Consider the following 13,793-nt stretch of genomic DNA (forward strand, 5'->3'; position numbering starts at 1 on the left):
TTTTTTTTTTTTAACTTACGTCGCTGAGCCTTTCCCGGGAGCTGCTCCTGTGGAAGCCTTTGGATTCTCCACTGGCGCTTTCACTGTCACTGTCCCTGCAGCTGTTCTGCCCTGGCTTGAGCTGAAGGAAGAAGAAGAGAGAAAAAAGAAAAGTGTCAGTGGTCTCCTCACACAACTGCTCCTTCACCCTTATTCTTTAAGCCTTGTCAAAAATGAACAATTTAAGGTCCTGATCTTTAGCATTTTTCTCAGCTTCTGAATAGGGCCAGGCAAGCTGCTGTAGAAAGAAATATGGAGGATAAGATAAGTAAAACATTTAGCATAAAATGTCAATGTAGATAAAAAGACCTGAGCAAGCCTTAAATAAACACTTGAAAAGTCTAACATGAATCTTGGAGGGTAATCTTCCCTGAGATTTTTCCAATCCAGGTTTCACCAGCTATGATTTCCATCTTATTCTCTCTGTCCTCTTATGGAGAGGAAAAAAAAAAAAGAAACGACAAAGAGAACAAAAAACAAGTTTTTCTTTTCCTAAGAGAAAATGATGAGATTCTTTATATTATCCTTTAACCATTAGGGAGACAATGACCCTGTTTTTCAAGATAATATTCTAAAGGTATTTTAAAATACCAAATTAAGACCAACAGTTTAAGTAAATTAAGCCAACATCCATTCAACAACTATGTATTAAGTATAACATCTGAGCCTGAAAAGTAAAAACTAGAGATACAGTGCTTATTGACCAACCTAAACAGTCTCTGCTGTTTCATAGCTTTACAAAGCTGTTACCAGTTTCTACACATTTACTGGCTCTGATTTTCATGTACAGGATGTTGGACACATTTACCCAGATCTGATTTTCCATTTAAAATTAACAAACACACAGAACAGCAAACCACGAATCTATATAAGAGTGAGTCAAATTCACATGGACCATTAGTCTGCGATGTTATCACCAACCACGTTTGCAGAGAACCCAAGCAATGTGATGCAAGTTACAACACAGAGCCCCTTTACAATGTGCTCACTCTAGCAAGAGAAAGACAGAGCAGGATAAACAGAGACAGCAACACAATGAAATACATACACGCTAAATTAAAACCATCAACGAGCCAGTGATGTTAGGAGGAAAGGTAATTTCTGAAGTCTTGAACTGTAAAAAAAAGATTAAGCACCTATGGCTGAAAGGAGAGAGAAAGAGACTCTTTATGAGAGAAAGTCAAAAAGAAAAGGCAGGGAAACCAACATGCTAGGAAATGATCAGGAGTCTTATCGGACTTTAAAACAACAACAACTTCTTCTGTGAGGAAATAGGAAGAGGGGGGTATGGGTCAGAAAATGGGAAATGTCAAACAGAACACAAGCCCCTTATTCCTGGGGGATTCTGCTCTTCAGAGAGCAGAACAGGTAACAGGTACCAAACATCTTGGCTGCAGGCTTTCATGTGGCTCTGGGACCATGGGGGAAGAGGGACCAAGATGAACGGAGAATGAAATCAAATCAGCATTCCTTGTAGCTTTAATGTGCCTCTTTAAAGACTACAGTTCAGGCCTGACTTTTGGTCATACCATCTAATCAGCTATTCCCAAATCCCCGCTATGTAAAAGGCATTCTTTTTTTTTTTTTATATCAACATTTCTACAAATCCACTTTTATCACTTCCTTCTAAAACCCCTTTCTCCAGGAAGTCTTCTCTAATGGAACCAAGAAAAATGATCCTAATTTTATTCTGTATCCTCCTGAGCCCTTAAGTACTTAGTTTCCTCCTAAGTTACTGTTAAACCTGCTAATTCTAAGTTAATTCAGATGCAAGCTATATGAGCCTTTTCTTATTACTATGGTATAAAAGTTCAGAATACTGTCATTCTCTTCAAGTTTTCATTTTTATACTTGTAATAAAAGGGAATTTAACCTAAAATGAACATCACTTCCTTTCAATTTCCTGAACATGTCAAGTCCATTCCTGGCCTGTACTTTTTCACACTAGATTTTCTCAGTCTGGAATGCTCACTCTCATTCTCTCTGCACTTTTCAGGTCAAAGTTTTTTTTGAAGCTCAGATATTATCTCTTCCACCATCGTCTTTAAAGCGTTCTTTCTCTATGTATTTATTTTTTGACATATGCTTTCAAAGTCTAGCAAGCATCTCATTTTTCATTAAATGCCTTTTATAATTGTGATATATTTTATCAAGTTTTAAAAGGCCTGCATTAAATATATTTATACTAATGATAAAATCTGTGTGTGGAATGTAATTCATAAACAACGTCAGAACTCTTATCTCATTGGATCTCTGAGTTAAGTAGAGGCAGGTAAAACTAGCTCCAATGTGTGGAATGGAAAAAAAAATAAGTAAAGGAAATCTGCTCAGAATTAGCAAACAGATTGAGGACTAACCCCATGTCTCTACAGCCTACTGCTATCTTCATTGTAATTCATAGTGCTTGTTTAAATGTTTACATTTAACCTGGAAATAATGATTGTGTGGTAGACCAGTATTCTCCCACAGAATTTATTTTCAATACATCTGTGGTAACTAACTGTATTCACAAAGAAATCTTATTAGGTAACATTTGATCAAATAATGTTTATAAAAACTAAGTCCTCCAACTTAGAGGAGAAATAAACATCAAACTGGGAATTCAGAGAATAAGAAAATCAAGACTTTTCCTAATGCTCAAATGGCTTAACAAAATCTGGACTTTCCATTTGGGTCTCTTCCATGTTTCTTCATGAAAGGAAAAGGATGACTTCAACAAGGTCCAACAAGAGACCCCAGTGGCCCTGATGTAAATTATCTGACTAAATGTTGATCTAGGCTAAGAGCAAAACCCAAGAAAAACTCAGAGGAAGCAGCTTACTAGCCTTCCTTATGTCCTGCCAGCAAAAGCACTTCAGTGAATTCTCTTCAGAGAGCCTTACATAAAATCCACCCCCATACCACCCCTTTCACCTCCAAAGCCAGGCTCAAGTTTAAAGGAAACTTAGGATTTTAAGCTGTCAGACAGCTCAATATTTCAAAGATACAGACTGACTACGGTAAGTACTAAAGCTAACCCACAAGATTTCAGGCAAAGAAGTATTCCTTCCTAATCCCATGAATACATTTAAGACTGGCATTTTCAACCACATCCAATGGATCATTCGGGGTAGCATAACTAACTCCGAAGTTGTAATCCTTCACCTGAAATTCCCAGCTATTACCTACAACCAAGAGACATTACAAAGGCCAGGTGCTGGCTTAAACATTTAAAGACCTAAGAAAAATCAATCTGCATGCATTGATTTCTCCTAGCATTCACAGCAGCTCTAAGAAAGTTTCTGCTATAAATGATGCAATGAAATTTTTTACTATCAGTCTTAAGATATCTAAGGACCTCACTTATTTAAAAATTACTACAATTCACTCTAGCTTTAGAAGTTTCTACCAATTAGGTATAATATAGTTTAAGAATCAGAACTAGAAAAAAAAAAAGTGAAAGGAAGCTAGCATCTAGCATGAGTGGCTAGCAGGATTATCATCTTTTGTAAAATATAAGAAGCCAGTGTGTTTTCATTAGATTTCGTAGGCAGCAGTATATTTACCATGCTCTGAAACTGTGTTGTCATTGCAGAGTTAACTATTATTAATGACTAATTAGGAAAATAACAATACATGGTTTTATTACGGCTAATGAACATGTAACAGAGTCCCACTGCCCCAGACTGAGGGAAGGTGGAGCAATTCTATGCACACCTGGCAAGATTTGAGAGCCAGGCTGTGCTGTTCTTTTCAGTGTATGTACGGAGAGTTCCACAGATGCAAGATATTCAGAAGGTGTCATTAACCCTTCAAACAAAACTCACAAAGGGATGAAGTATATGAGAAGATACCTAAGCCTAGAACTCTAGAAGACCGATGTGACTGACTGACGCCGTGCCATGCACAAGAACAGCCGAAAGTAATCTCCTATCCCAGTTTTGGTTCCTCAAAGCACCATAAATCTTATCTTGGACTGCTGAGTATTCCTGCAGGGATTTAAATGAACAACATACAACATTTCTTGAAGGTGCCAATAAGCACCAAATCTCCTGTTCAATGATATTTTAAAATATACCTCCAGTAACATCAGAACAGTTGAGTATTTAATCTCATAAAAGTGGTGTTTTATTTTTCCCATATAAAACTGTCCCCAAGTGGAGAAAGTTTCATAGATTGAGTGGCATTTGACTGTTTTATTTCTTAGGCTTTAAAAGGTATTTTGGAGGAGAGGCACAGAACCAAAGTAAATAACTTAATGAAAAGGTTGGACACATCCAAACAAGCTAGTGGGAAATAACCAGTACAAACAAAATTACAAAGTTGAATAGAAAAAACTTGTTTTTAAGAAATAAATATTGTACTTTTAGACACATAATAATAACATGTGACAGAAACAAAAATTAAATTCTGGAAACTAGGGTAGTACAAGGAATTTGTGTGAAATTTCTCTGGGATCACAGAATCAGAAGGTATACTGTTATTGCTTTCAACAGTTAGAGAAAGAATCTTAAGGATTTCATAATCATAAAATAATCACTAGTAAAATTTAAATACTCAAGTTATTTGCTTTCTAAGTTACTATCAAATGTAAAAGAATAAAAATCATAATTATCAGAAACAGAAAAAAAAATAAGGGAAATAGCAAGAAAGCAAGAATATGGCTAAGTATATTGGTTATTATTAAGCTCTTTTTTTTAAAGGCAAAGATATCTAGTTTGTATTAGGTAAAGTAAAAAAAAAAAAGTATTTGTTGGTCATAAAGCACTCCTAAATTTTAAAAGAGAAAAAAAGACAAAATATTAGAAATAAATGGCTAAATCATATGCCAATCATTTTGTAGCAATAAAAGGTATAGTATTTACCTTTTACACTTCTTTTCTTTATAAAAGGAAATCAACAGGAGTTAGAAAACTTTAGCATGCTACTTATACTAAGAAAATAAAACAGCAGAAAGGGACCCAGGGGTTAAGTGTTACAAAACTCAGTTTGACTCAAGCAATACATATTCAATTAGGTAACTTATATAGACCACATCTTCCAGAGCATCCAGGGGACGTTACCACAAACTGAAGATGAAGTAAGCTACAATGAATATCAAGGTATTAAAATTCAGAAACTACATGAACAGCCTTCTGGATAGTAAAAATTAATGACATTTTAAACTGACTATCCATATTACCTAGAGATTTTTATTCAATATAAAGATAATAAAAATTCTCTCCACAATAATAACTGAGTCATAGAAAAAATAACAAACACAGCACTTATAAATTAAGAAAGTGAAAATTATAAATACATAAGTAAAACATTTAACAAGATCTGTTAATTCTGTGTTAGAGATTAACTTATGTATTTTCTACCAGATTGGAAGTAACAGAAATAAATAGCCTAACTACAGAAAACAAAAAGTAACACAACAAGAAAAGCAACAGTGGGGAAGATTAGAGAAAGGAGATTACAAAAATAAATACTACATAATGAATTGGAAATTTAAATATTATACAATTAATACATTAAAATAAAATTGGGACAAATATGAAACATACTTCTTATATATTTAAGAATAAAGAGATAAAAATCAAAACACAGAAATAATATAATAATACTATGCCAATACAATGTGGAGAAGGCAATGGCAACCCACTCCAGTACTCTTGCCTGGAAAGTCCCATGGATGGAGGAGCCTGGTGGGTTGCAGTCCATGGGGTTGCAAAGAGTTGGACATGACTGAGCGACTTCCCTTTCACTTTTCACTTTCATGCATTGGAGAAGGAAATGGCAACCCGCTCCAGTGCTCTTGCCTGGAGAATCCCAGGGACGGGGGAGCCTGGTGGGCTGCCGTCTATGGAGTCGCACAGAGTCGGACACGACCAAAGAGACTTAGCAATACAATGTAATAATAATATGATTATCATTACAAAAATGTGATAATGAACATATTCTAAATTAAGAAGTAAACATAATTCTCTGTTGATACCGACAAAAATCATACTAAATTAGTTTCAGTTTTTAAAAAACTTTAACAAAATTTGATCCAGAGCTTGGAAAAAAAAAAATAGCAAAGTTAATCTGTGCCCAAATTTGATAGTAACAAAACAAAAAGAGAACCACATGGATGATCTTAATTTTAAAAAGCTGCAAAATTCTAATGAAAGGCAACAAATTCAACTTAACAATAAATAAAAAATAGCCCACCAAATTCTAATGAATTTTGCAAAAGAATGTAAGAATCCACCAATTTTCAAATGGGCACAAGGGAAATTTTGGAGGTGATGGCAAAGTTTAAAAATTGTAGTATGGTGATGGCTGTACATCTCTGTTAATATATATTAGACTGATAATGAATAAATTTCATCATATATAATGGAAATATAATGTTATATATAACAAATATTTTAATAGAGCAGTTTATTTTAAAAAGATAAGAATCCATCAGGGTTTCCTGGGTGGCCCAGTGGTAATGAATCCACTTACTAATGCAGGAGCTACAGGTTAAATCCCTAGGTCAGGATGATCCCCTGGAGAAGGAAATGGCAACCCATTCCAATTCCTATTTCCAAGCCTGGGAAATCTCATGAACAGAGGACCCTGGTGGAATACAGTCCAAGGGGGTCACAAAAGAGTTGGACACAACTTGGCAACTAAACAACAAGAAGTCCCATGATTTTCATTTTTTACTCCAGAAAAGAGTTCCCTGGTTGAAGACTTACCTGATTAAATCAGACTAATGAAGCAAAAGAACACAACTGTCTTTCTTAAAGTCAAGTGTCCATATAAAAATCTAATCATGGCAGTAAACAGCGGGTGTATCTGGAGGGTCATCTTAGGATCTTGCCTATTACAGTCAGTTTCCAAAGGCAAGAAAAGGAGGAAATGCCTCAATCCATGTATCATAAAAAGGGTTCCTGGATATGCCCGGATTTTGGAGTGTCATTTCTCTTTGTCACTGATGTCCCCAAATAAATACTTAAGGTATTCCATAGATAATAACATGAAGACTGTGTTATTTGCCTGAAAAACACAGAAATGACTGAAGTACTTACACTGGACTATCACATACATTATTCAAATTTAAACAGGTTCAATGGACTTCACAGCAACAGAAAAAGTTGAAAAGTTAATCAAATAAAGAGCAGAAAATAAGCTAAGATCAATCTAACTATGTAGTCTCAAATATAAACAAAAAGCAATTAAGAGCAACCTAACCAACTTTGATATCCTTCCAAAAGACAAATGCAACCCAAACAACAAAACTTAATAATGTTCTATGGCTTATCCAGAGAATCATTACTCTATGATTTGGCCAAGAGGCTATTATGATACTATCTCTTCATAACTTAATAATGTGAAGGAAAGGGAATGGAAGTGTAAAAATCAGTGCTCATATATAAATAAAATCTCTATCTACAACCTGGGTACTATTTCCAAGTTGAATTATGTTGACAAAAGGCATGATAACAACCTGACTTTTCATTTCCTATCAAAAAAGAACTCTAAACTATCTGGGGGAAAAATAATGCACAAGAATGAGATTAAAGGGAAAAGCTTCTCTATTTGGCATTCCTTAAGCATGACTGTGGACTGAAAAATAAATCTGTTTTCATATAGGTTCAGAAATCCACAATAAACACATGCAATGCAAAAATAATTGGATGAAGGGATGTTTGACTGCTTTGGTACAGTTTCTAGCCTTCTGATAGTGAGATTTTGATGACTGAAAAGAATTTCTGAGACAGTATCATTTGGTTAGTGAGTAAATAGTGCTGCTATGAACACAGGAATATGTTATCTCTTCAAATTAGAATTTTGTCTTTTCCAGATAAATCCCTCAGAGTGGTACTGCTAGATCATATGGTAGTTCTATTTTTAGCTTTTCTTTTTTATTGGACTATTCACAATGTGTTAGTTTCAAGTGTACAACAAAGTGCATCAGTTATACATATACCCACTCTGTTTTTAGTTTTTTAAGGAATCTTGGTCATTGTACCAGTTGACATTTCCACCAACAACAAAGGAAGGTTCCCTCTTCACCACACCCTTTCCAGAATTTAGTATATGGAGACTTTGTGAATGGCCCTTCTGACTGGTATGAGGTGATACCTCATTGTAGTTCTGATTTGCATTTCTCTAATAATTAGTGATGTTGAGCATCTTTTCATTTACTTGTTGGTTATCTGTATATCTTCTCTGGAGAAATATCTGTTTAGATCTTCTCCCCTCTCCTTTTTTGTTTTTTTGAATGTTGATGTCCATGTGTATCTTAATGTCCTAATTGACTCAGGTTGCCATAACAAAATACCAGGCTGATGGCTTAAATAACAGAAATTTTCTCACTTCTGGAGGTCAGAAATATAAGAACAAGACGAAGGCCGTTCCAGCAGTTTCTGGTAAGAGCCCTCTTCCTGTCCTACAGAAAGCCACCATCTCTCTGAGTCCTCATATGGAGGGAAGAAAGAAAACGATCTTTCTAATCACTCTTATAATAAAGGACATTAATCATATCCTCTTAGGACCTCATTTAACCTTAATTACTTCCTTACTCCAAATAAATTGAGGGTTCGGGCTTAAACATATGAGTTTGAATTGGGTGGGGGGTGAGCTGAGAGAATTCAGTCTGTATTATCAAACATGCACCAATTGTTGAGTAGGCTACATTAGGCTAGGCTAGGCTACATTACTAGGCTACATCACTTCAAGGAGGACAGAAATGAACTTGTTTAGGAAACGCTAAGGTCAACTCTTTTGAGAAGCCATAGTCATTTTTCATAGGTGGTATGGGTTCCACACATACATATTCTAGAGTATCTGAAATCCCTACTACAGACTGAATTGTTATTGTTGTTTTTCAGTCATGTCTGACTCTTTGTGATCCCATGGACTACAGCATGCCACGTTTCCGGGTCCTTCACTGTCTCCAGGAGTATGCTCAAACTCGTGTTCAACTAGTCAGTGATGCCACCCAACCATCTCACCCTCTGTCGCCCTCTTCTCCTTTTGCCTTCAATCTTTTCCAGCATCATGGTCTTTTCCAATGTGTCCGCCCCAAATTCATATATTGAAACCATAACTTTCATTACTTCAGAATGTGACTTATTTGAAGATAGGGACTTGAAACATGCAATTAAGTTAAAATGAGGTCATGAGGGTGGGCTCTAACTGAATCAGACTGGTGTCCTCGTAAGAAGACGAGACTGTGACACAGGGAGGCATGAGATACACACAGGCACAGAGAATAGGCCGTGTTGAGGGCACAGTGAGAAGACAGCCTCCTCTGCAGGGAAGAAGAGAGGCCCCAGAAGAAAGAAAACCCGCCAGTATCTTCATCTTGGACTTCTAGTCTCCACAACTGTGAGAAAATAAATTCCTGGTTTAAGTCACCCACTCTGTGGCATTTTCTCATGGCAGCACCAACAAACTAAGTCTTTTCTTTAGAGTACAAACATTCCATTTATTATTGTTTCCACCTTACAAAACAATGAATCAAGACAAAACAAAAAAACCCAGCTACCTTTTCAAGATCCCCCTTACAAAAAAATCCTTAAAAACATTTTATTCAGTATCTCTCATTTTCCTCCTCCCATTCTCTGTTTAACCCTTTCTAATGAGGCATTTGTCCTCAACATGCAATGAAATTGCTCCTGTCCAGCTCACTGAAAATAGCTATCAGAAGCATTTGCAGATCTCCGGGCAAGAGAATCAAAAACAGTTAAGTCTAAATAGTTAAAAGTTGTAAGTCAAGCTAATAGAGTGTTAAATAAAATATCTTATCCACTGACCTTGCTTAAATGAATGTTCACACTGAAGGTCAGGATTTACGTTAGACTTCTATATGCCTTAAAGTTTCTTGAAAGAACGTGGCAGAGCAGAACAACCAGCCCCTGGTCTGGTGTCCTTCTCTTCCCAACTGTAGTTCTCTCCCACATCTCAAAAGCCTCACCTGCTCACGGGGTAACTTCCCAGCCCAACCTCCAGTTTCCATCCACATGTTCACTTAACCCAGCTACCACGAGCAGTGCCCCCAGCTCAGGTCTGACCACATGCATGGCTGTGGTGCAGTCTGCTTTCAGGCAGACAGACCTAAGAAACAGACTGGGAAAACCAGATTGAGAGTATGTAGGCTAAGACTTCTGAAGTCCCAGAAAACTAGTAAGCACACTATAAGAGGGGGAATGGTGGGATCCAAGTGGAATGTAGGGTGGTAGTCCTTTAAACTCTTCCACTCGAGGCAGGGGATGGCTTGAGGACCAGAGCAGGCCAGAGGGCGAGAGTCCATCCTGCCTTGATTGGAGGGCAGTGCCAATCATTAATTACCTACAAATGCTAAGCCTAGTGGTCACTGTGAGTCCGCATCTTACTGATCTATCTATAGGAAGCATCAGTATCTACAGTAGCATCGAACACAACTGCTCATCCTAAAAGCACTTTGCTTCACTCCTGTTTTTCCTCCTACCTCCTCTGGCCATTCCTTACACATCTTGACATTAGGTTCCCCAAGGCTCTGTCCTTGGACAAGATCTTTTTTCTGTCTATAATCACTACCCTTGATGATCTCATCCAGTGTCATGTTTTCAAATACTGCCTATGTGCTGATGATGCTTCATTTGCCTCAATCTCTTCCCCCAATTTTAGTCTCCTCAAACCAGCTGCATCTGCAAATTCACTTAGATGTGTAATAGGAATCTCAAACTTGTAACAACTAAAGTAGTATCTTCGATGTGTCTAATTGTTATCAACAGCAACTTCACCTTTGGCCAAGGCTAAAATCTTTCTCTCTACAGTTACTGCCCTGTTCAAAGCTGCCGTCTTCTCTTACCTGGATTAAAACAATACCTTCCTGTCTGATATCCAGTTTGTGCCTTTGTCCACTACGTCCATGCATCTCTCTCAGGAGCCAGAGAGCTCCTATAAAAAAGTAAGAGTAATGACAAAGGTCACTCTAATGGCCTACAAAGTAGCCCCCAATCTGTCTGGTTCCCCCATTCTTTCTCTTGGCCTCATTTTCTACTCCTCTCTGCCTTGTTCACTCTGTAACAGTTTCACTGGCCTCATCACTATTTTTCAAATAAGCGGGGCTGGCCCCCACCTCAGGGCCTCTGCACTTGTGGTACTTATTGTTTGAGATATTTAGCCCCCAAAGGCACATGGGTCACTACTGCCCTTCCTCAGATGTTTACTGAAATGTCACTTTCTCAGTGAGGACTTCCTAGATCATCCTCTTTACAAGTGTTACCCTGCTTCTACTTAACACCATCTAATGTTTACCTATATTATCTGTCCACTGTCCTCCTTCAAACACATCTCCCACCCCAACCACATTGCAAGTAGATAAGAAGCTACTTGAGTACCAGGATTCTTATCTGTTTCGTTCACTATTATATCTGCAGAATCTAAAATAGTGCCTACATTAATTAGATGTTCAATAAGTATCTGTTGAATTGGTCAACATGCAGAATCTTTTAAAAAACTTTTTATTTATTTATTTATGGATTACACTGGGTCTTCGTTGCTGCATACAGGCTTTCTCTAGTTGCAGCGAGAAGGGACTGCTGTCTAGTTGAGGCTCACAGGCCGCTCATTGTGATGGCTTCTCTTATTGAGAAGTACGAGCTCTAGAGCACATGGACTCAGTAGTAAGCAGGTGGGCTCTAGAGTACAGGCTCAGTAGTTGTGGCACACGGGCTTAGCTGCTTCACGGCATGTGGGATCTTCCCGAACCCATGTCTCCTGAACTGGCAGGCAGATTCTTACCACTGGACCATCAGAGATGTCTCTGCATCATATCTGTAGCATGTAAGTCAGTCTTTCAAATCCTCCATGAAATAGCTTTTGGAGATATTAACAAAGAGTATGACTGGGTCTTACAAAGTTAGGCTTTTCGGATTTGCAAAAAAGAAAGCTCAAAAGTAGAGTGGTAATATGAAAACTGAGTGTACACTAGTTAACCATGGCCTCGCTAATCACATAAGCCTTCAAATTCCTCATTCTTCAAAAAGTGCCATTGCTGATTTTCTTCTTGAAACAGTGATCATATGTAATTTAAAATATTTCAGATAGTCAGGTATAGGATTATAAAATGAAAAGTAGCATATAATTGCACTTAGTTTAATAAATCTTCATCCTGGCATTTGAGAATTTTAAAAGTACTTGTTCAGCAAAAGGTCAAAAACCACTACGAAGAGAAGTTAATAGCTCTCTTAGTACTATATACGCTTATTGATGAAATTGCCACTTTTGAATAATTTGGGTAATATGAAGCATTTTAAAAATCTTATTTATTTTATCTTCTAACAAATATTTTTAATATAAAAAATCACTTTCTTGTTTTTTTTTAAATCAATCCAACAAAAATCCTCTAAGATCCCATATGAAGGGATGTTACTGTGTAATATCAAACGCATTTAATAAGAGTAACAACATCATTTATAAAAGAAACCAAATTGGTTATAGAAATACATACATTCTCCAACATGGTATAAGTTTCCTTTGTCAGGACAACAAATGATCTTTAGTACCAGTTCATACCACTGGAAATGGCAGCACTGACTGAATTAACTCTGAAGTCACACGAGATGATCTCAGCACCACCCCACGCCCTGCACTGTGCTGCATTACCCGCCTGAATCATCTGCCTGACCTCTGACGAACCTGAACTAAAGACTCAAGGCTTTTAACAAACTTCACTGCACTATAGTGATTTTCACTTGGCTCCAGAAGACTTCGAGTCAGGAAGCCTTTCTCATTTTTAGCCTGAACAAAAGAGACATAGGGAATGGGATAATCCAATTTTGAACGAGGGGCAAATATGGTAAAGAAAGCTTATACAGAGGATCATAAATTCTCCAACTATCATAAATTCTTAGTCTAAAAACATGGCACTTCTCTAAGGTGCAGAAAGATTCAAATCCATAGTTTCCATTTCTTAGCATGATTTTAGCTGATTTGCATAAATTAATGAAGAAAAAACTTGACCATTTTTCCTAACCAAGTTTAGACATGAGAAGACAAAGACCAGACCCCTCAGAAACAGAAACTGGAATCCCAGGCAAAGGGAGGTGAGTTCTTTGCCTTATAGACCTCTCCCACCTGACAGACAACTAGAGATAAGATGATACTAGCTCACTTGCAGGGTAAGAACTTAAAACACACCAATGTCTGGCTATCAACACAGAGGCAAATGCTAGGAAATGAACGGTCTTGGCTCGTACAGCTACATTGCTAACACGTATTCTCACTGGCACCTGGAATATCTCATTGACTCCATGTAACCAAAAAATGAAGCAATTACTATACGTAGTATTAACAGAATAAATATGAAATCTACATACTATTTCTAAGAAGCCCCCAAATTCTGTAAATCAAATTTTATTTCCCAATTTACAGATAGAGAAACCAAATCAGAAAAAGACTAAGTAATCCTAGCAATGTCACAAAAGGCAGAAAACAGCAGAGGCAGGACTAGAACCAATGTCAGCCTGAATCTATGAGGACTACAGCCCTCAGTTGTTATGCAGACCTAGTATAGCACAGAAAGAACAACATGTACTTAGAAATTTCAGCTTCCCTTCAACCCTCAGAATGTCTAAATTCTCTTGATATTGAATATAAAGTAATCTGCAGTTCTAAGGGAAACCAGCTCTATGATCATTCTTAATCACATCATGAAAAACGAGAGATAACTCATTTTACTTTAGAAAAAGAATATGAAAAAGAGTACACATAATATATGCACAGTAGGTAGGGAAAAAAAAAAAACTATAGCTATTTGGGACAGT

General features: G+C 37.0%; 1 protein-coding gene across 4 annotated transcripts in view; it reads right to left on the minus strand.

Annotated features, from left to right (window-relative positions):
- AUTS2 (activator of transcription and developmental regulator AUTS2) overlaps positions 1–13,793 on the minus strand; it is a 1,208,818-nt gene that overhangs the window by 697,203 nt on the left and 497,822 nt on the right. For all 4 annotated transcript variants that reach the window (XM_055562776.1, XM_055562775.1, XM_055562778.1 and 1 more), the window contains one exon: positions 20–121. In XM_055562776.1, coding sequence (XP_055418751.1) covers positions 20–121 — 102 coding nt within the window. The remainder of the gene's footprint in view (positions 1–19; positions 122–13,793) is intronic.

The sequence above is a fragment of the Bubalus kerabau genome, chromosome 23 (genome assembly GCF_029407905.1).
Source record: "Bubalus kerabau isolate K-KA32 ecotype Philippines breed swamp buffalo chromosome 23, PCC_UOA_SB_1v2, whole genome shotgun sequence".
NCBI lineage: Eukaryota > Metazoa > Chordata > Mammalia > Artiodactyla > Bovidae > Bubalus > Bubalus kerabau.